This window comes from Curcuma longa, chromosome 4 (genome assembly GCF_044706935.1).
Source record: "Curcuma longa cultivar G26 ecotype Majalengka, Jawa Barat chromosome 4, ITB_CL_G26_1.1, whole genome shotgun sequence".
NCBI classification, from domain to species: domain Eukaryota; kingdom Viridiplantae; phylum Streptophyta; class Magnoliopsida; order Zingiberales; family Zingiberaceae; genus Curcuma; species Curcuma longa.
This window is the reverse complement of record NC_133864.1, coordinates 11,523,026-11,543,811: the sequence shown is the minus strand read 5'-3', so window position 1 is coordinate 11,543,811 and position 20,786 is coordinate 11,523,026. Positions and strand designations below refer to the sequence as shown.

The 20,786-nt window shown below is 36.8% G+C and overlaps 1 protein-coding gene and 1 pseudogene across 1 annotated transcript; one reads left to right on the top strand and one right to left on the bottom strand.

The window, feature by feature from the left end:
* Nucleotides 1-1,072: 1,072 nt before the first annotated feature.
* LOC141827079 (transcription factor MYB3R-5-like) lies at nt 1,073-8,301 on the top strand (annotated as a pseudogene).
* A 3,308-nt stretch (nt 8,302-11,609) lies between these two features.
* LOC141828111 (protein rough sheath 2 homolog) lies at nt 11,610-14,007 on the bottom strand. The gene is made up of 2 exons (XM_074715480.1): nt 13,837-14,007; nt 11,610-12,957 (listed from the first exon to the last, which is right to left on the bottom strand). The coding sequence occupies exon 2, from the start codon at nt 12,904-12,906 to the stop codon at nt 11,857-11,859; it is 1,050 nt and encodes a 349-aa protein (XP_074571581.1). The 5' UTR covers nt 12,907-12,957; nt 13,837-14,007; the 3' UTR covers nt 11,610-11,856.
* Between the last annotated feature and the right edge of the window lie 6,779 nt (nt 14,008-20,786).

Sequence of the window (20,786 nt, the reverse complement as noted above, 5' to 3'; positions counted from 1 at the left end):
TTTTTAAAAGATTGAGTTTTGTAACCAATAAAATTGAGTAATGATATGAACGATCAATTTAATCAGTAGATAAGTTTATAGTGTGGTGGTTAAGGCAGGATATTTTTACTCGGTAATTTAAATTCATTTAGCATATGCATGCGATATTAAACAACTAATGACGCCACTTTTTGAATTTGTTTGGTAGATAAAATGTTAAGTTGAATTATTTATTTTAAAATTAATCGGTATAAATTGAATATGAAAAGGTAAGTAGCCCAAATAGGAGTTAGAAATTAAAGTGTCATAAAAAAAATTAAGTTAAATTTATATATGTATGAAAATTGGTAGATGAAATTAAGGATTTGATAGGTTACATATGAAATTTAGTTAATATTGATAATTTCTAATTTGTACAAATAAAAAATAGCATAAATTAAGACTATTTTGTACAATAAAAATATATATTTGATTTTATTACGAAGGAAAAATATATTAAATTAAATTATTTATCGTTATAACAGGTATTAATCACTCTGAATTAGCAGAGTGGGTTTCCATCAATATCGCTCTCGAAACATAATTGAATTGGTTATTACGAAACAAATATATTGAAGTGGACAAGAATCAAATTTCGATGAAATCGAAATATGTCTCCTTCCGTAATGATCAATTATAATTTTTAAATTTATTTTCTCACATATAATATAGAATTGATCGAAATCGAGCGACCGACGGATTTCACTAAGAAAAGATTTCCATCGATGTCGTCCCGCAGATCGGACGATTCGCAGCCACCCAAACCCAACCAACCGTTAACTGATAGGAAAGGGCCGTTTAAGGTTCAAACTCTCGTAGTGTCGCAACGGTAACGGACGTCACCCGTCAGCAACCGTCGCCGCATCTGCTCCCTCTCCAACGCGCATCGCTAACGTTTCCGTCACGTCGCTGTCACGCCACTGACCTTTTTCCGTCCAATATCGTACCCTATTTTAACTCCCACTTTGCTTCAAACGGGCGAAGGCGAAAAGGTTTCCTTTTAAATCGAGCGTTCCGCCTTCCGCGAGAGTTTTGCTTCGAATCGAGGGTTTTCAAAAATCCGATCTCCAGCTGCCTGCTGCCCCGTCTTCGTCGCCTCAAGGTACTCGACATCGTAAGCCCTCTGGATCGATGCTTTTCCCTCCTAGATTTCTTTTAGAATTTAGATCTCGGCGCCTGGGTTCCTTCTGAACCTGTTCTAATCAATACCTTTTTCGGTGATTCTTCGTCCGTTTATGGTTTGCTTCTGTTGTTTGTTTTTCTAGATGTTGCTTTTGTAATCGACCGTTGGAATGGGTTTGATGTGGTGGTTTGATCTGGTGTCGCAGGTTTTGCTACCTGGTTGCCTCTTGCATGGGAGATGGTGGCGTTATGGCTGTCGAAGTAGTGGAGATTGAGAAGAGTTGTGTGGAGAATAAGCAACCGGCGGCTGCTTCAATCTTGTCCATGTCTGAGGGAAGTTATGGGCTGTCTCCTTCTGTTTGTAGCTCCTCGAGATCTTCCCCATTCGATAGGTAACGCTTTGTTTGTTGTATTCTGTTTGGATGCTTAGTACTTATTTTTCTTACTCGTCATTGAATTCCCGATGAGTATTAACTGTTTAGTTTGGTTGAAATTTTGCATTCTTGTTTTTTTTTACATTTTTCACTGTTTGATTTCTATGAAATGCGTAGAATCTTTGTCTGAATCAGCTAATGAATTTGGTTTTTTTGTCAGCTTATTTGTATGAGTTCTACTGTAGGGGTTGAGTCTGCTTTATCACCAGTTGTTGGTATTGATGCTATTGAAAACCACTGAATCAGTCCTAATAAGGTAGATGCTCAAATTTGTGTCTTGGAACTTCCCTTATTAGATATTAACAGGTGGTCTTAGAATGCAACATCACCTCCACTGTGAAGCCATATGGAATTTTCATTTTTGTGAAAGAAGCAACAAGTCCAATACCTTGCGTATAACTTAGATTACTCTCCTTTGACGGACCTAAATGATAAGTAAAAACACTCATTCCAAGGATGATAAGTGAAAATATTCAAGAAAACATCAACAACAGTGAGACATGGTTCAACATAAGCCTGCTCAACGAAGAGAATCCAAGTTTGTATAGTATTAGCTAAAAGTACATAGAAATATGAACAATCAACTACCTAATCCTTGTATAAAAGTTAGCATGATCCCCCTCCCTCAAGACTCTTTTCTAAACATTTATAACAATAAAAACCTAACTTAAGCACTCCTTAGAAAATCTAGCATATCCTTGGGAAGAAAAAAATCCTCCTATCTACAATCTGCCTAATCTAATCCCCTAGAATCTCTACACAAATTAAGTGAATCCATTGTTCTAGCACACTTCCTATGGTGAAGTCTTGTCATTACAAGCTTCCAAAGGTCATGACTTTGTAATAAAACTGAGAAAAAACACTCAAAACCTACAATAGGGTATCAAGCCAAAGTTGGACTAGTAAGGTCGTCCATTCAAGTGTGTGCTGAAGCACAACCCATTTTCTCTGACCAACTCATCTAGGCCACAAGTGAAGCACATCTTTGTAGCATCTGAGGATGAGTTTCTACTCCGTTTCTCTATCTAATAAGTGCTCTAGAGCAATTATACTCCTCTATACCATGGTTTGAAATCTCATATTGTATCAAGTGAATCGGTCGAACTGTATGGTTCCGATAAATCACCAAATCTCGATACCATTTGGCACTAAGGTTCAAAATCTTGAGTCATGTCATAGTTTCAGTCTTTAATTGAAAAGATATTGTTCCGGTATGGTGCTAACTCTCTGATGCATAGTGTCGGTGATAGATTGGAGATTAAAGGAGGAAGGAGATGAAGTAGAGGAATGAGACATTGTCTGTGTTGAGTGGTATCAAGTTTTGATAATTTACTAAAATGATATGTTTTGACTGTTTCGCCCGGCATGGTATAAGATTTAAAACCAAGCTCAGCACAAACAATGTCCTCTTTCTATGTTTCATCTCCTTTTTTCAATTCCAATCCATTATCGATACTATACATCAAAACATCAACACGATACCGAAATAATATCATTCCAGTCAAAGATCAAAACTTCGGCACTAATCGAGATTTTGAATCTTGCTCTAGACTACTCCATCGCACTAATAATATTGTTTAATAAACAATGTATAATCCCCCTTTGCTTTATCTATACCCCATGGCAATCATAAATTTGTCAAACCATATTCATGGTGATTGCTTAAGTTCATATAAGGCTTTTTTTTCAATTTACATATAGTATGACCATCTAAATTATTTTCATATCCTAGTGGAACCTTTATATAAATTTCTTCCTCTAGTTCTCTATGCAAAAATGCATTCTTGACTTCAAATTGTTGTAACTTCTAACTATAATTAACTACCAATGATAATAGAATTCTAACGGTTTTGTAACCACAGCAAAAGTCTATAAATAATCAATCCCATAGGTTTGTAACTTCTCCAGCCTTGCTTTGATCCATTTGTTTACCCAAGTAACAAAAAAGTTTATAATAAAAAATTAACAAAAAATTAAAAGAAACGATACTTTTTTAGAATTATTGATGTAATCTGAAAAGAAATTAAAAAACCAACAAGTTTAGAATCAAGAAAAAAAAAGAGAAACAAAAATGCAATATGCCTAGCAGCACGGGTTGGGTCCCAAATTATCTTAAATTAGCAAAAACAAAAATGAGAAAAAAGGAAAAAAAAAAAGATACTTTGTAGAAATAGAATTGATGTTGACTTCTTCTGAAAATAAAATAAAATTTATAAATTTTTTTTGTCAAAATAGTGAAAAGTTTAAAATTGAGAAAATAAATCAGAAGATTTTTATCCAAATAACAAAAAAAATTGAATAAAAAAATTTGAGAAAGATAAATAGCAAGGATACTTCTTCACAAAACATTAATTTTTATTGCAATCTGAAAAGAAAAAAATTTGAAAAAGCATAAAATGAACGAGACTACAAATAAGGAAAAAAAGACAAAGAGAAGGGGTGTCATTTAGAGGCACTAGGACAGAGTGCACTGATAGAAGCAAGGGTTGCTATTCTGAAGCGATGAGTACCTTTTTGAGGTACATGGCATCCTTCCAAGATTTCAAAGCTCTAGGCACTTCAAGTGGGGCCCCTCACCTCAAGCAAGGCCCTCTGCCCCTTGAGCTATTTCTTTACTTTTTCCTTGATTCTAAACTTGTTTGTTTTTTAGATAAATCATTTTGAAGTTATTTTATTTTATTTTAAGATTGCAATAACGTTTTCTATTTTGTAAATAAGGTCGATAAATAGAGGCATTAAAAAGACTTGTTAAAAAAAAGGATCCTTAAGAAATTAAATAAGGCTCGCCTATAATAGGCCTTTAAATACTACCTTAAATAGGGTCCTTAAGCACGACTTAACTAGGGCCATTAAACAAGACCCTATTACATGGCCCTTTAATAGGGCTCCTTTAACATGCCCTTAAACACAACGTGGACCATTAATAGAGCCATTAAATAAGGATAAGATTATTAAACAAAGACCTTAATCAAGGCCCTTAAATAGGGCCCTATAATAAGGCCCTCAAATACAAGGCCATTAACAAGGTCATTACATAAGACCATTAAACACGATTCTTAATCAAGGTCATTAAAGAAGGTTACCCATTACATGACCCTTAAATGGGACCCTTAAACATTGCTCCAAAATAATACCATTAAATAGAACCCTTTATTAGGACCATTAGAACAAGGCCCTATTACAAGGCCCTTTTACATGGCTCTTTAAAAATGCCTATTAAAAAACCCTTAAACGTGACCCGGACCCCTAAATACAGTCATTAAACAGGGAAATAAAAATGAAGAATAAAGGGCTCACAAATTGTGTATCTTGGTGATAAAGATAATTTTCAAACTATGTTTAGCTATAGTTATTGTTGGACAATCTTTGCCGGAGATATTATGGGAATGTATTGAATTGAAAATTACCATATTTAAATTCTGACTTATTTGTCAAGATAACCTAAGCTGATAATCTCAAACTAACAAGCGGAAGGCTAAGCTGCTTAGATGGTTGCTGAGTTGCTTGGAAGACTGGGCTGCCTTGTATGGCCGAGTCCGAGTCCTTGAGTCTGAGTCGTCGAGTTCGAGTCCGAATCGTCAAGTCCAAGACTCGAGTGCTCTGAAATAGAGAGCCGAGGTTTGCGTTCAATGCAATTTTCTTAAAACAGATTCGCCCCACCTCCGGCGGTGCTTTGAAGTTGTCGTGGATCATCTGTTTCCCAGGATACAACGGCAAACCGCAAATTTCCACCAAGCGCTGGTAATCGCGGCGAACTAAGATAGTACTTGAAGGCTATCATGAGTTGATCTGCCAAGTGAATGCTGAACAAAGAGAAAGATAGTGAGGGAACGAAAGTGGATGAAGATTATTTTCGCTTGTACATATTTGCTCATGATTATGACCTCCTCTTTTATAGGAGCTCCAACCTTAGGTCCTTAGGCAACGTTGAATGACCAGTTAATGACCATTTACTATCTTTACTCACCTCGGATCAAAACGCCAGCCGTTTCGCCCGTGAGGTTATGAATATGTCATTAAGATTAGTTAATGCATCTATTATGCAATTGAGCAAGTAGCAAAAATGTATTCATGTGGTAAAATATTGGTTCATTCTCTTAGATAAATTTTGCCTCAACTAGTCCTGCATTTAACGCACGCAGGTCGTACTCGAACACGAATCAATTTAGTTCAGTGCAATCCAGACCTTGGATTTGTAACCCTTGCATACCCACACGTGAGAGAGAATCTCTCCCCATGCATTTGTTCATAATATGCATGCATATGATTCAATATAAACTAACAATAAGGTCATGGGACTCCCAATGTGGGACTAAAAAACTCATGCACAATGGAGTCTCCTTTGTCCACCTCTTATTGTTTCCATTCAAATTTCCAATAATATCCATCTTCTACTGCTCAAGGCTCTAGTATTGCATGTAGATGCAAGAATACAAATTTTCAACCGAATAACTAATCAAATAAGGTAATTGTAATGTAAAAAATAAGTTTACTAAATGAAAGAAATTTGACCATTAACATTTACCAAAATCAATTTAGATAAAAGAACCTAACTTTTTGAATGTATACAAACATCATAATAAATCATTATGAGGATAAAAATATTCAAAGTTAATTATTAATTATTAATTATCATTAATTATTAATTTGCTTCCTACTATATCAGAGTTGGTCCTTTCCTAACAACTTATGCTTGGTGTTCACCTAGCCAAATCTTTACCCTGTTCACTTTGAGTTAATAAGTTAATAATATCTGTGCTACTACTAACAGATTTCTTTCTACAACATCCAGCCACCACTAGCCCATACGAGATCAGATAGAAAATTGAGATTCTTCGCTGTGTGCTTGAAGTGGAACTAGCAGTATCAAGATACACAGTTTCTGTAGTAAAAGATCTTTAAAGCTTTTCCCGTAAATATTTTGAGAATTTCTTTTACACTTCATAGTAAAACTTTGTTATTCAAAAGTAGAATTAGTTTCCACTCAAAAAAAACTTAGCATTTCTCCATTATTGTCTTGTCATGTTCATTTAGCACAACAATAGGAGTGGATCTTCATCTGAATGCCTAGCCTACATTTATAGCATTCTGCTATCTCAAACTTCTTTACAAATTGTACTTGATTTATAAACATGTTAGCTCAAAACAAAACTTTTATGTTATAAACATGTTTCTTTCTCATGCACATAGCTTAAACTTTAGAACATTTTAAGGATTTATCCAAAACATTGTGTTTTCTTTCTTAAACATAAAGTTCATAATTTTTAACATATTTAATGAATTTCACCAAAATACAAGTTTGTAATAATTGTAGCCATAATGTTTATATACTGTAATATATCTAGTTAGTGTACAATTTTAATTTGTCCAAGCAAACTATTATTCTTGTAAAAACTCTTGCTTAACTGATATGGTCTCTAATTCATTGTATTTGCAACAAATCTTGTGACATCGCATGCTTATATGACACCCTGTCAGCATTATACTTGTTATTCTAACAAAGTTTTTGACAATGCTTATATATTGCCAAGTTAGCAATGTAGGGATTCTAATAATTTGAACATGGCATCTCTTTTAAATTGAATCTTGTGAATATCCAGCTTTCTTCACTTGCTACAACTTCTACATGGTCTGATTTGCTTCTCTTTGTGTTTAGGACTGACAACTCAATAAAGAACCACTGGAATAGTTCCTTGAAGAAAAACTTAGATTTCTTCTTGGCTACCGGTAAGCTTCCACTGGTTCACAAACCTGAAATTCTTGATGGTTTGAAGAGCATATCAAACATAGGCAGTGGAGCTACACTTCTGACTTCGAGAAATAGATCAGAGAATTTTACTAAAGCTTTTTCTGGATCAGCCAGTTCTTCAGATGATGGTCTGCATGCTGAAGCATATAAATTGGATGACCAAAAGAATTGTCTGGAACTATTATTAGTTCATGCTAAAACAGAAACTGCAACAACTTTGTTGGTAAACGTAGTCGATGATCTAAATTCCCAGTTCAACATGCAGACTCCTATGTCTGATAGCTGCAATGGATACGAACACAGAAAAGAATTGGTGGATCATGGAAATACTAGGGAGAGTGACCAACTAAATGATGCATGTCAACTAGCATTACTTGAATCTCCTTATGGTCTTGGTTCACTCTTGTATAAGGCTCCTCAGCTTCAAGATGTTTGCCTTTCTGTTGTTTCTACTCCTTAATACAATTCTATCCGGAAGCAATTAGACTGTATCAACACCAAAAGAAAATCGGACACCTCCCTCTTCGAAGGGGAAGGAACCTGCCCAAAGTATTGAATCAATACTAAAAGATGCAGCTAGAAGTTTCCCTAACACTCCCTCTATCATCAGGAGGACATAGAGGGAAACAGAAATGACTCTTGCTTCTGAAACTAGTTTGTCACATGCAGACAGCGTAAGTTTTTGGATAACTCTGCTACGACTGGGAGGAACAGAGAAATCTTGGAGGCAGTTGAGTCTTCAATGACTAAGCCTGGTCCAAGTGTTTCTGACAGAAGCAATAATTCATACCGTGACAACAGTTTCAATGCTTCTCCTCCTTACAGGTTGAGGTCCAAAAGGACTGCAATTATCAAATCTATGGGGAAACACCTGGATTTTACAGTTGACGAAAATGATTGCGGCGGTAATATCAAGCCCCCGAACTCTTCCATGTGAGAGTTCACAGTGAAAATCTAATTGGATCTGAAAAGCACTAAATCAGAACTAAGTTCAACACGCCCAGATTCATGTAAGTAGTGTTTTTTGTTTGGGAGTATCGTCCAGTATTTTTTAGTTCTAGTTTTTTTGCATTACATGAGATAAAGTAGGAAGTCATTTTTGTTTACAATACTGATAATGAAACTCTTTCCCTTCTCTGCTGTTGATATGTCCTTTAGATACATGTTGGGCAATTGTTTTTCTCATTATTTAGTAGTAACTGTATTTTTTTTCTCTGTTTTTAACTGTAGGTTTGGACGACAAAAATTTGGGATTCAATTCCCACTTGGATCGCAAGTTTCTCACTTAAATTGCAAGCGGATTTTCTATTTTGCACCAAAGTTGCCCAAATCACACGGACAAGGTTAGAGCATAAATTGTAATTAATTGTTATAAAATTTTCCAGTGGAATAAGAGCTTGTCTTGAATTCATGTTAAGAATTATTCCCTAGTGAATAGGATTCATAACAATAAACCCATGAGCAATTTTTTACTGTCTGATTCTTGCCATGCAATTCAATATGACATGAATCATTGAATGCCATGCCCTGTTGCTTGCTGCTTGTGCACTTTGTTATTTATATGTTTATTTTTCCAAGATGAATGAATGCACTTTGTTTGAATTACTGGGATCATAATTCGGAATTGTTACTGCACTAGCTGCCGAATTCCATCCTAATCCTTGTCAGGATATGTTTATGTTAGAACCGGGATATTTGGTTGTCTGTCAACTTCAAAAATAAGTTTCTGTTGATAATAATTGTAAAATAGAGCAATAAAGAAAAAAGTTTGAGAAATGCAAGAAACAACTCGAAGTTTAATGTCTAGCTAAGATTTCAAGCTTCCATCTTAAAGATCCAAGTCATACTTTTGTTGTCGGCAGCAGGCAGGATAGTCATTGTTTTGAATAAAATCTATATACTTCTATTTTAATAAGATTCTAGCTAATATGCTGCTCCTCTAGGGTTCTGTTTATGAAACGTGACTAGTATAAAATTATAAACTAATCTTTGTCAATATTATTATATAAATTTAAATGGGTTTAAATTAAAAAAAGAAGAAGAAGGTATAAGATAACTCAACAGAGGTTCCAATTAACATAATATTTATTTGTGAATTTTAGTTCGTATGTAAGTTTATATATCAATTTTAGTAAATTTTTATATGGAATTAAACTAATTAAATTCTGAAAATGAAGACTTAGAATGATTTCTAAGACCTCAAGGAACACAAGAGCTGATTTAAGTAGATGTAACAATTTTAGCCATAACTTTAAAAAAAATTGAGAGCATAGAATAATTCTAGTAGCTCCAAGGAACATTATAAAGGGAGTATTTTTAGAATTTAGCTAGTTTAGATCTACAGAGTTATAACTCTTATACGAAGCACAAAGGAAGAATCTTTTTTGAAATATAGGGTTTAAGGAGCACAACTAAATATTTATTTATGAAATTTGATTAGGACAATTTTATATAATAGTTTTAATTAAAATTTTTTGATGGACCTAAACAATTCAAACAGAAAAAATAAAACCATACCAGATTTTTCTTTTTCAAAATTGATAGATTGTACTCTAGACTCTAGCATTAGAATGATTTCTAGATCTTCAAAAGAATATAAACCCTAAAGCTTATTTTTTTCAAAATTTCCATTTTTGACAAACTAAGATCTTAAAATCCTAAAACATTTCATAGTAACTTTTGATGGATTCTTTTACACTTTCCTGGCATCTCATTTGTAGATTATGCTGCTTAAACTCAAGAACCCAAAAGAATCTCATTTGTCCATGTTTAGAACAACAAGAGCTTAAGAAACATAACAAAGTGAGATAAACTGGACGAAGACTTCGGCCGGTTGAGCAGCCGGGTTTTGTTTTTTAGAATGGACGGGTAACGAATTTAAGTGGATTGTTAGATTTGATGGGAATATCCTTTGCCTTTAGATTGTTAGATTTGTACATTGATTATGCCCAACAACTCCGGAACAAATTTTATCTATAATTATTGCAAAATAAGAACAGCAGGAGAAGAAAACAAGTTTAAGAAATGCACCCAGTCAGTCCTTGGTGGAGATTGATTCTCATCTCCCATCCTAAGGACAGGACTTTCAATGCCTCTACTGCAGGTACAACAACTTGGATTTGAAAAGTACAAGACTAAAAGTCTCACCTTTTGCAGTGGTATAAGAAATAAACCTTTCTTCGAACTGATTTAAGATAATTAAGTCAGAATTAAATTAAATTATTAAAATGATTGTTTAAGTTTTATGCTCAACTCGAGTTTAATTTGTTTAGATGTAATTAAGCTCTCAATTTAAATTTATTTGATTGTTTAAATTTTTTTATTTTAAATTTATTTAATTAGTTATTAAGTTTAATAATATAAATTTATTTATTTATTTTTTAAAAAAATTATATATTTAACATATTGATAAGAGTTTATTGATAAATATGATTTAAAAATTTTATTTATGAATTTTGTTCATGTGGTAATAATGAACTTGTTTGTTTAGTTTAAATGTGTAAGTTTATTCATTTAATTAATTTTGTATATATTAACTAACATAAATAAATTATTATCAAATCGAATATCAAATAAACTTATGAACGTTTGATTCATTTACCATCCTAGTCATATGCGTGAATACAATTTATTTAGCCCCCGGGGCATTTATTTACTAATAAAATTAATAAGCTTAAATATTAGCTGGGCTATAAAATTTTATAACCAACTGCATTTATTTATAAATATGGTCGTGGGGCCGCTAAATTGATTTTTGCAGAAGAAAAGTGAATAAAATTTATTTATATTTATTTACTAATAAAATTAATAAGCTTAAATATTAGATGGGTTATAAAATTTTATAAATAAACTTATTTATTACTTTATTAAAAAATTGATTATAAATTTAATTATTTTTTAAAAAAATACTATATTAGTAATTTATAATATATATATATATATATAATTAAATTATAATAATAATATTGTTAGTTGAACTCAATAAAAAAATTAATAAATAAGATTGAACAAGTTTAATAAAAAATTATGCACATTTAATGCAGTTAAACTCAGTTTGGCTAAGTGAATTTGGCTAGTTTAGAAAAATCAAACAGTAAAATAATAAGAAATAAAACCAAAGGTGGACACCCTAATCGATATAGCGAGGCTGAGTGAAGAAGGATACTAAAGAACACTAAATCAAAATCACTTGCCCTTGGAAACCCTAAAAAAAATTTAAGTCATAATTTATTGTCTTTTTCTAATAGAGGAGTAATAAAATTTAAATTTTTAATGGATCTAAAGGGATCACTGTTTGATAGTATGAAAAATACACAGTTGATACAATACAGTGCAAGAACAAGAACACAGATGATTCACTATACGATACTACAACAAATTAACGACACTTGAAACTACGACAACGAGAGAGAAGAGGCGATCGATCGTCGATGGCAGTCTTAGTCCATGCTTTTGTCTTCACCGTCCAATGATCTCCGACGGCGGCCACCGTCGAGCACCCAAATTGGTGCATGAAGTTTGAGAATTTTATTTTTACCGGCCATTGATCTCCGACGGCAGCCACCGTCGGCAGCCAAACTGATCGAGAAAGTTGCTGAGGCGCACGTGCTTTGCGGCCCACGCCTCGGCCAGCTTCTGCTCCTTGGCTTCGGCGTCGCGCCTGAGCCCGGCGATCTGGTCCCTGTACTCCGCCTCGATCCGCTCCATCGCAGCCTGCTGCTCCTCCCGCAGAGCCCGCATCTTGGCCTCCATCTCCTCCATCTTCTCCCGCCGCTTGGCTGCCATCTCTGCCTCCAGCTGCAGCTCCACCCGCTTCAGCCGCCAATCGGCCTCCTTCTTCTGCGCCGCCCACGCGCGGTGCCCTTCCTCCAAGTCCTTGCAGCACTCCACCAACTCCGCCACCACGCGGCCGCCGAGGGTGAATCCAGCCGCGGCGAAGGGCGAGGAGCCGCTCTCCACCAAGTTTACTGCTTCGGGCGGGGCCTGCAGCTGCCAAGGTGCTCGCGCTGGGGCCGCGGCAGTGGCCGGCGAGAGGGTGAGGGCCACCGACGGGGACGGCGGCCTCGGGTGGGCCCCGCCATTGTTACTGGAAAGCCACGCCGGAAGCAGCGGCGTGGCCATCATCAGCTGGGCGTGGCGGCGGTGGTGCTGGTACTGCCGCTCCTGCTCCACGAGCTTCTCGGCGAAACTCTCGAGGATGCTGTCGTACTTGCCGGGCTCCACGGCGGCGCAACCGCCGGACTGGCGCTGCAGGATCCGGTGCTGCTGCTCCTTAAAAACCTCCCACCACTTGCCCAGCCGCTTGGCGGTGCGCCCGGGCACCTCGGCGGCGATCTTCTTCCACTTGTTCCCGTACTGCGCCTGCAGCCGTATCACGAGGTGCTGCTCCTCGTCGGTGAGCGCGCCCTTCTTGACCCCTGGCCGGAGGTAGTTCTTCCAGCGCTCGTGGCACGACTTGGCGTCGCGGTGCAGCGCCGCGTTCATGCGCTGCGCCACCAGGTGCCACTCCCGCGGTCCATACTGCTTCACGTAGGCGCACAAGATCGCGTCCTCCTCTGCCCGCCACCGCTGCCTCTCCTTCATCGGCCGCCGACGCCGCTCCTCATCTCGAACAGCACCGCGCGCCTATTTACTCTATACCATCAACCATCGCCAACAATTAGATATATAAATTGTCTTTTTTTATTCTTCCCTGAGAGAGAGATTGGACCACAGCAATCGATCAAGAGCAGCAGCAAACAAACGCATTCAAGTGGAAGACCCAAATCCATCAAAATCTAAAGCCATAAAGCAGGTAGAAACCGCGATTACCGAGCGAGCGCAACCAAACAAGGAGACCATTCATGGCACTCTTTGGAACAGCAAATAGAGAACGCGCACAGTGGCAGCTGCTTGCATGAAACACGCTCAAGACAGAGGAGTGATCATGAAAAAGCTGATGCATCTTGATCAGAAACCTAATCAAACACTCTGCTGCACTCGCAATTTATTCCACCATTTATTGTGGCATTATTCCATCTCAGCAGGAGGATTAATGTCAACAGTTCTATTTAGTTTTCCCTCCGATAATCCTACTGCATGCTTTATAGAATTCGCATCAAGCCATAGTTAAACAATTCAACTGTTCTTCATTATTTTATCAGTTTGCTTGTTGTGTAACTAATTTAGAATCAGAAGTCATCCCAGAAAAAGGAGGAAAAAATTAGCAAGTTGCCCAATTGAATTAAAGCAGTACTGCTCATTCTGCAAGCAAAAGTACAAGCACCATAAATGAAATGCTAAAAGAATTATTTCTACTCAGTAGAAGCAACTCCAACCCTAACTAAGGAGAATGCAAGCGAAGAAGGAAGCATAATCTACTGATCTCTTGTATCGTAACGAGAGGATGAACAAGAGGAAAACGAACTATAATTAAGAAACATGAACCAGAAAAGATCAGGCAAGAAGTTTTCCTCCGAGGAAGCAGTAAAAAGTGGTGGTGAAATGGAAATGACACGAAAAGAAAACCCTCACCTGATGGGACTACCCTGGAAATGCCCTCGACATGGAGCAGCAGCAGCAGCAGTTCTGCGACGGGTCAAAAGTTAGGGATGCAACAGGGCAGGGCGAGGGATTGAAGAGAGAAGGAACGGGAGGGATGGAGGGAGGGAGGGAAGGAGCAGAGGGGTTGAGGGAGATTGTACGTAGCTGAGCCTCTGGCGAAGCAGTGGAGAGAGGGTGCAGGAATAAATAGGAGGGAAAGGTGACAGTTCAGTTGGAGCAGGAGGACGATGGTGTGAGAGGATCCCAACCATCAGAATGCTGTCAAATCTGACGCCAATCCTTGTGGTTGCACGTAAAAAAGAGAGAGGGGTTAAAGGGAAGCAGCAAGGAAAGGGAGAAGGGACAAGTGAGAGGTCCCGATCAGAACAAAACAAAACAAAAGTGACTCAGAATTCTGACCGCCATGGCCTCACTCTGCCACCATGACTCAGTATCAGAAGAAGAGAGAGAGCAGAGACGAGGAAAGAAGAGGCTAATGGCCATCGGTAAAGCAGATCAACGTTTCAGAAACATATGACCAAAATCAAACATGTCCAGCTGCTCCTCCTCCTCCTCCTCCTCCTCCTCCTGCGGTTTCGTGCCGTGGGGTGGTAACTGGTAAATAAAGAGAAGAAGAGTAAATTATGTATAATTAATATTATTTTTAAAATTTTAAAATTATCATAAAATTATTCAGTGGCCACAAACTGTAGCAAGTATATTTGATAATGTTAAAAATAATTTTAATCAAGTTTAAATAATATTTATTAAATTTATATAAAAATATTATGCATTGTAAATTAAATTCAACTAAAAAATATTGTATTTTAACCGTTGCTGGATATTATCTATTACAATAATAATAAAATAAATATATTTTTAATATGAAAAGTATAATAGGAGTAACCTTTATTTTATTATTACTTTTTTTCGAGATACAGGGAATGGTGGAGAAAGAGCCAAAGTGAGGTAGGTTCTGTCCTTTTTTTGGCTGTGGGTCCCACGCCATGCTCTTTTTGTTTTTTCTTTCTTGGGCATTTTATTGAATAGGATGATAAAATTTCAGAATTACCCAGAGAAATTTTAAATATTATCCTTTTAACATACTTTATTTTTATAATTTCAAAAAATACATATGCATTGCCTACTTACATCTTTAAATTTTATTTTACTCATTTATATTATATATATTTTTTTTAAATTTGAAAGCAAAAAAATAATTATTATTATTATATATTTAAATTTGAATTCTATGTTTCATCTATAATAATATGGTTGTGTTTCTATCAATATCTTATAGAAATACAAATTATAAATAATATATTTTTTAATTCATCTTGATCTGTGTTGTTAAATGTCAAGGATGACAAGTGTCGCATGATACAATACTCATCAATATGATCGACACAACGATATAAAAGATATTTTTATTATCTATATTGTATATTATCCGAAAATTACTTTGATTTTAGGAATACCGGTAGATGCATTTATTAGGCCTAAAGGATCATTACTACTCAATTTAGGATGCATAAGACAATTCCTTTTTATTGCGTAATAAATAGAACTTGCTTTGTTTTTTTCTTTTGCACTAGCTAATGAGTTTCATAAGCACACCCACATTGATGTTAATGTGTTAGTGCTATAACACTCAAATGATGTTACAATTAAAGTCTAATTTTTTAAACCTGGTTAATGAGTAAAAAATTTTTAAAAAATCATTGGGGTGCATGGATAATGAACCCCACAAATAATGAGTATTAATGTTAAAATTAATATGTATATTAATAAAATGAAAATGTTAATATAATAGATATGTATATATAGATTTTATATTTGTTAAAATATGATATATATTAACATTCAAATCAAATTACATTGGAGATTTGGAGTCATTTTATAAGAACTCATCGCCATTTAATATGACCTTCTCTTCTTCAATTAAAATCTATACTTATTTATTTATTTATTTGTTATTAATTTAAATATTTAATTCTTCAAATTGATTAAACACCCGTGGTTCCACAAAAATTTTTACTTATCGTCAAGTAAATCGGGAAGCTTGAATAGGACATCGCTCATCAAGTAAATCAGGAAGCGTAAATAGGACATCTATCGCTCCACAATCAACATTTCAGGATTTTTTTCACTACCCTAAAACTAAAAATCAACCTATATATAGATGTCTCATTAATTACAAAATCACTTTACAATTGCACCATAGGCCATAGCCCCAAGGATATACTCTATCATTAAATAGAGGGATGTCTTATTGGTCTTTCCTTTCTAGATGAGTCATCATCGTCAAGAAATGCACCAACACAAATCAAAGAAAGACGCTAAAAAAGGAATTAGTTTTTTTTTAATTTAATCTATTTAGCTTCATCACTATAGACCAAGTAAAATAAAAGCATACAAAAATTTTAAAAAATTTGAGAAACATAATTCTTACATGATTCAAACATAATTCTTACATAATTCTTACAAAAATATTGACTAGTTTAGATTTATATAACAGTTGCAATTGAAACCTATATAATATAATTTTTTTATACGATAAAACGATCTATATAACAATATTTGTTCATAATTCTTACATGATTCAAACAACTTCACGCCGAAGTGAGGGCGTCACAAACTAAACTCATTGATACAACTTAAAATTTTTACCAAGCAATTACACTGGTCTGTATTTATATATTTACGTTACACAGAAATGGAGAGACATGGAGATCTTCGTCTCCATCTCCATCTTCATCTGCTCACAGGAGATGCATTAAACCACAACAGTAGAGGTGGTACCAGACGACCTGCCTTGTTCCTGAAACACCTCAACCGACCACCGGAGCCTCCCTCCCTCGGTCCCTCCCATTCACGTCGTCCCAGAGTTCTAATTGTGAGAAACATGATACAAAATAAAGAAGCGGTGGCGGTGACAGTGGCAGGAGGGACGTCCATCTCTCCGCTAGGCCATGGCCATGGCCATGATTAGAGAGAGAAGGCAGAGACGTGCGTGGCGTTGGCCGCAGAATACCGGGGTGGAGGATGGGCGATAGGGGGCTGCGCACCGCGTTTCGCGGCGCAGGCAGAGACAAAGCGATGTTGACGATACGAACGCCTGTTGCTATTACTGTCCATTGCCAACTCTCTCTCTCTCTAGTCTAAAATGTTATCTCCATCCATCCGTTTGTGAAAATGTCAGTACTGCATGCCTGCCTGCCTGCCTGCCTGGGCTCCCTGCGTCGCTCTGGTCCACACGCTCGCTGTCTCCTCTGCTGCGCGGTGTGCATGGAGCGTGGGAAGGGATCCAATTAGTCCAGATGCAGCTGCCAGTGATAGCACTGTATCGTCTCTCGCCTTGGCTTTTCCCTTGAGCCTTGTACGTCTGCGCCCCTCTGCCTTGGGGCCGGCCGGGGATGTAAAGGCCATTTCCTCTCCCCCTAGCCTCCTCTCTCTCTCTCCACCCACCAATCCTGAAATGACCCATATCGCACAATTACAGAACGTCCAAAAGAATTCATTGAAATAGTGAAGAATCATCACGTCGTTTTGTCCTCCAGCAGTAATGGTCCATGGACACGCCGCCCTTCAGAACAGTGGGCAGCTTGCTAGCTAGGCCGGGACCAGAAGTTTTGGTTTCGCCCACCGAGGCGCTGTGGTGTGGCAGACTTGGAATGGAGGTGGGGCTATGAATAAACACAAAGAAAAACAAAATACAATAATGTGATTGAATAGGTTTATATAACTTCATTTTGAGTTTATCAAACACATATATATTTATCGTACCTCTTTCACCTTGTTAGATCAGTTGTTGTTCTTTATGAGTACAATAAGTTGACAGTATTTTTAATTAAGTGTAAAATATTCATTTAATTGGTATAAATTTAAAGTCTTTATAATCATTAAATACTTTTAGTTAGAAGTGTCAGTCAGTCTCATAAAAACTCAAGAATATAAGTACTGTGTCAAGAATATAAGTACTGTGTTAATTTGACATGAACTTAAGTCTTTAGCACAGTCAAAAAAATTTCGACCGAGAATATTTAATAACAGGAAAAAGGTCTTGAAAAACAACTGAAAGAAATCAATGATTAACAAAAAAAATGATGATTTCTTAAAGAAGAATAATCAAGTGGAGCAACTTAAGTTAGTTAATTTATTTGTGTTTTCAATGATGAGTGTTATAGTAAAGAATGATTGAAAATGATAGAGACCATGTTTAGTTTCTCTGTGGAGTAGAATTGCTCTTGTAGCTTGATCATTCAAACAATATAAATTTTTTGTTCGATTAAAAGAATAAAAGTGTTTCCAACGTGAACAATATAATTTGCAATCATAATAAGTAATTGCCTATAAAGTTGTTTCAAAGTTTGGGCACCATCCTACCATCTCCTAGTCAAGAACTCAAACGGTGCCGTACGAGGAGCGATGGTGCCACTTGTTTTGTCTTTGGGGTCTACTCTAAAGAGGAATAGCTTGGTCCCACTTGGAAATTAGACATGTGCTATCATTCACATTTTTCTTTTTAATTATTTGTTCCGGTTGAGAAGGACACGTCACCGGACCTCCCTCGCTGTGGGTGTGGAATAGGAGGAGGAGCTGAGGGTGATGGGAGCATCAGGATCTTCAGGACCTGCGAATCACAACGAGCGTGAGTAGGAAGGCCAAGGGATGCCCTGGCACGACCACTCCGACGCTCAAGTCAAAAACGGCGAGAGGAAGAAGATGAACAGTAACAGAAATAGCTTGAGCGTGAGGAAGAGTAGAAGTTGAAGAAGTTACCTGCTGAGGGAGGAGTGGTCATTTTAAGGATGAGCGTGTATACCTGTCACGTCATCATTTAAGGAAGGTCCTATCATGATTAATGAGGTGTCAGGAACAATCGAGTTCCCAGTCCCATTGTCGGAAAGGAACCATCTTGTCATGACCCATGCTGGTGTCAGAGGGATGGCGGCAATAAATAGGGGTGTGAGCTTATCAGAAGTAATGATGGGATATACCAGGGCATTGTAGGGCGCTCCATCGATTCTGCTGGATAAGAGGTATGTAAGGTGAGGACAAAGGCTGCTGTGGCGATTCGGCGCTATAGCCGAATGGGGGTGTAACCCGAATAGAAGATGGGAAGAGAGGACGAATGGGCGATTCGGCCGCTGAGTGGACCGAATGGGCGATTCGGTCTTGGGGGAGCCGAATGAGCGATTCGGCTACGAGGGAGCCGAAGGGGCGATTCGGCCACGAAGGGGCCGAATGGGTGATTCGGCCACGAGGGGGCCGGATGGGCGATTCGCCTGCGGGGGAGCCGAATGGGCGATTCAGCCACAAAGGGGTCGAATGGGTGATTCGGCCACGAGGGAGCCGAATGGGCGATTCGACGGCGAGGGGGTCGAATGGGCGATTCGGTGGCGAGAGGGCCGAATGGACGATTCGACGGCGGGGGAGCCGAATGGGCGATTCAGCCACGAAGGGGTCGAATGGGCGATTCGGCGGCGGGGGAGCCGAATGGACGATTCAACCACAAAGGGGCCGAATGGTTGATTCGACCACGAGGGGACCGAATGGGCGATTCGACTGCGGGGGAGCCGAATGGGCAACTGATTCGACTCTGGTGGAGTAGAAAGAGAGCGAACCTCGATCAAACGGACCCGTGGGCGTGGATGGCTAGACTTGTAGGAGGGACCAGGATCGGACTCGAATCAAACTAGGGGCTCCTCTGGGTTATTCCCATAACATTATTAATGTTTTTTATTTTTCAAATTTATTAATTTTAAAGATAATTAATTCAATTTTATAAAAAAAATTTTATCGACCATTAAAATAAATTCAAAAAATATTTACAATGAGGTCACCGACCACAATCAAACGTCATACTCCTTTTAGATATTAGAATCTTGAATCACAATATAGTAGAAAAGTTATAATTCCACTCTACATATATAATAAATTAGCGCAAATAAGTCATTGAAATAATTTTTTAAACTTAGCTTGGTTTGATTTCATTTCTATAAATTTGAGCTTGCTTTAAAATTAACTAGAAGTTAATAGTTTAGATGTTATTGACTAATTTTAGATTTGAGCTTCTTTGATTATTTATTTATTTTTATATTTTAAATTTAATTGGTCGATTAATTATTTTATAAGCTTATGAGAATTTTATATTCGTAAACATTATTCATAATTAATATTTAGTAATAAATTAAACATATATATTTATTTATTCATCTATTTGAGTTTGTATATATAATGAATATGAATAAATTATTGTAAAATTAATTAATCTCGAATTTACTTATAAAAAATTAATGACATTATATCCCTCTCTTTTTTCACATTCACATTTTTATAAATTAATTACTTATAATTTATACATTCTAATTCAGATCTTAGAATATAGATACAAGCTTTCAGGAATACATTAATTTTTAAAATGATTTAAATTTTTTTAATTCATCAATTAATCTTTAATAAATTTTATCATAAATTTATTATAAAATTTAAGAAAATGATACTTGCTGACGCCTAAAATAAATCATACGACATGGACCCGCTGTAAAATACATCGGCGTCCGTAGGAGAATCTGGTCCAGTGCACGTGATGAATGTGTCCTGTCGTACGACGCCGACTTCCAAAACGCTGAGACTCACGTGCCATTGCCAATGCCCTCCAACAAGATGCCAAAGATTAAGAAACACAGACCACGTTGTTAAGGATGACCATTCCTGAACTAATACTGAACTTTGAAACTCGATATGTGAGTGTTCTTAGATCCATCATCGAATCGCAAACAAGAGAATTCCATACATAGTTTATTTCACCAAGCACTTTATCTACAAATTTAAACAACGTAACTTGCAGCAACACAACTATTTTACAACTAGATCACTAGATTAAACTAAGCATGGTTTTAATCGACGACGACGACGACGACTTCAGACTTCAGACT

Bases quoted from the DNA above. Each gene is read 5' to 3' on its own strand.
- LOC141828111 (XM_074715480.1), bottom strand. From the start codon at position 12,906: ATGAAGGAGAGGCAGCGGTGGCGGGCAGAGGAGGACGCGATCTTGTGC.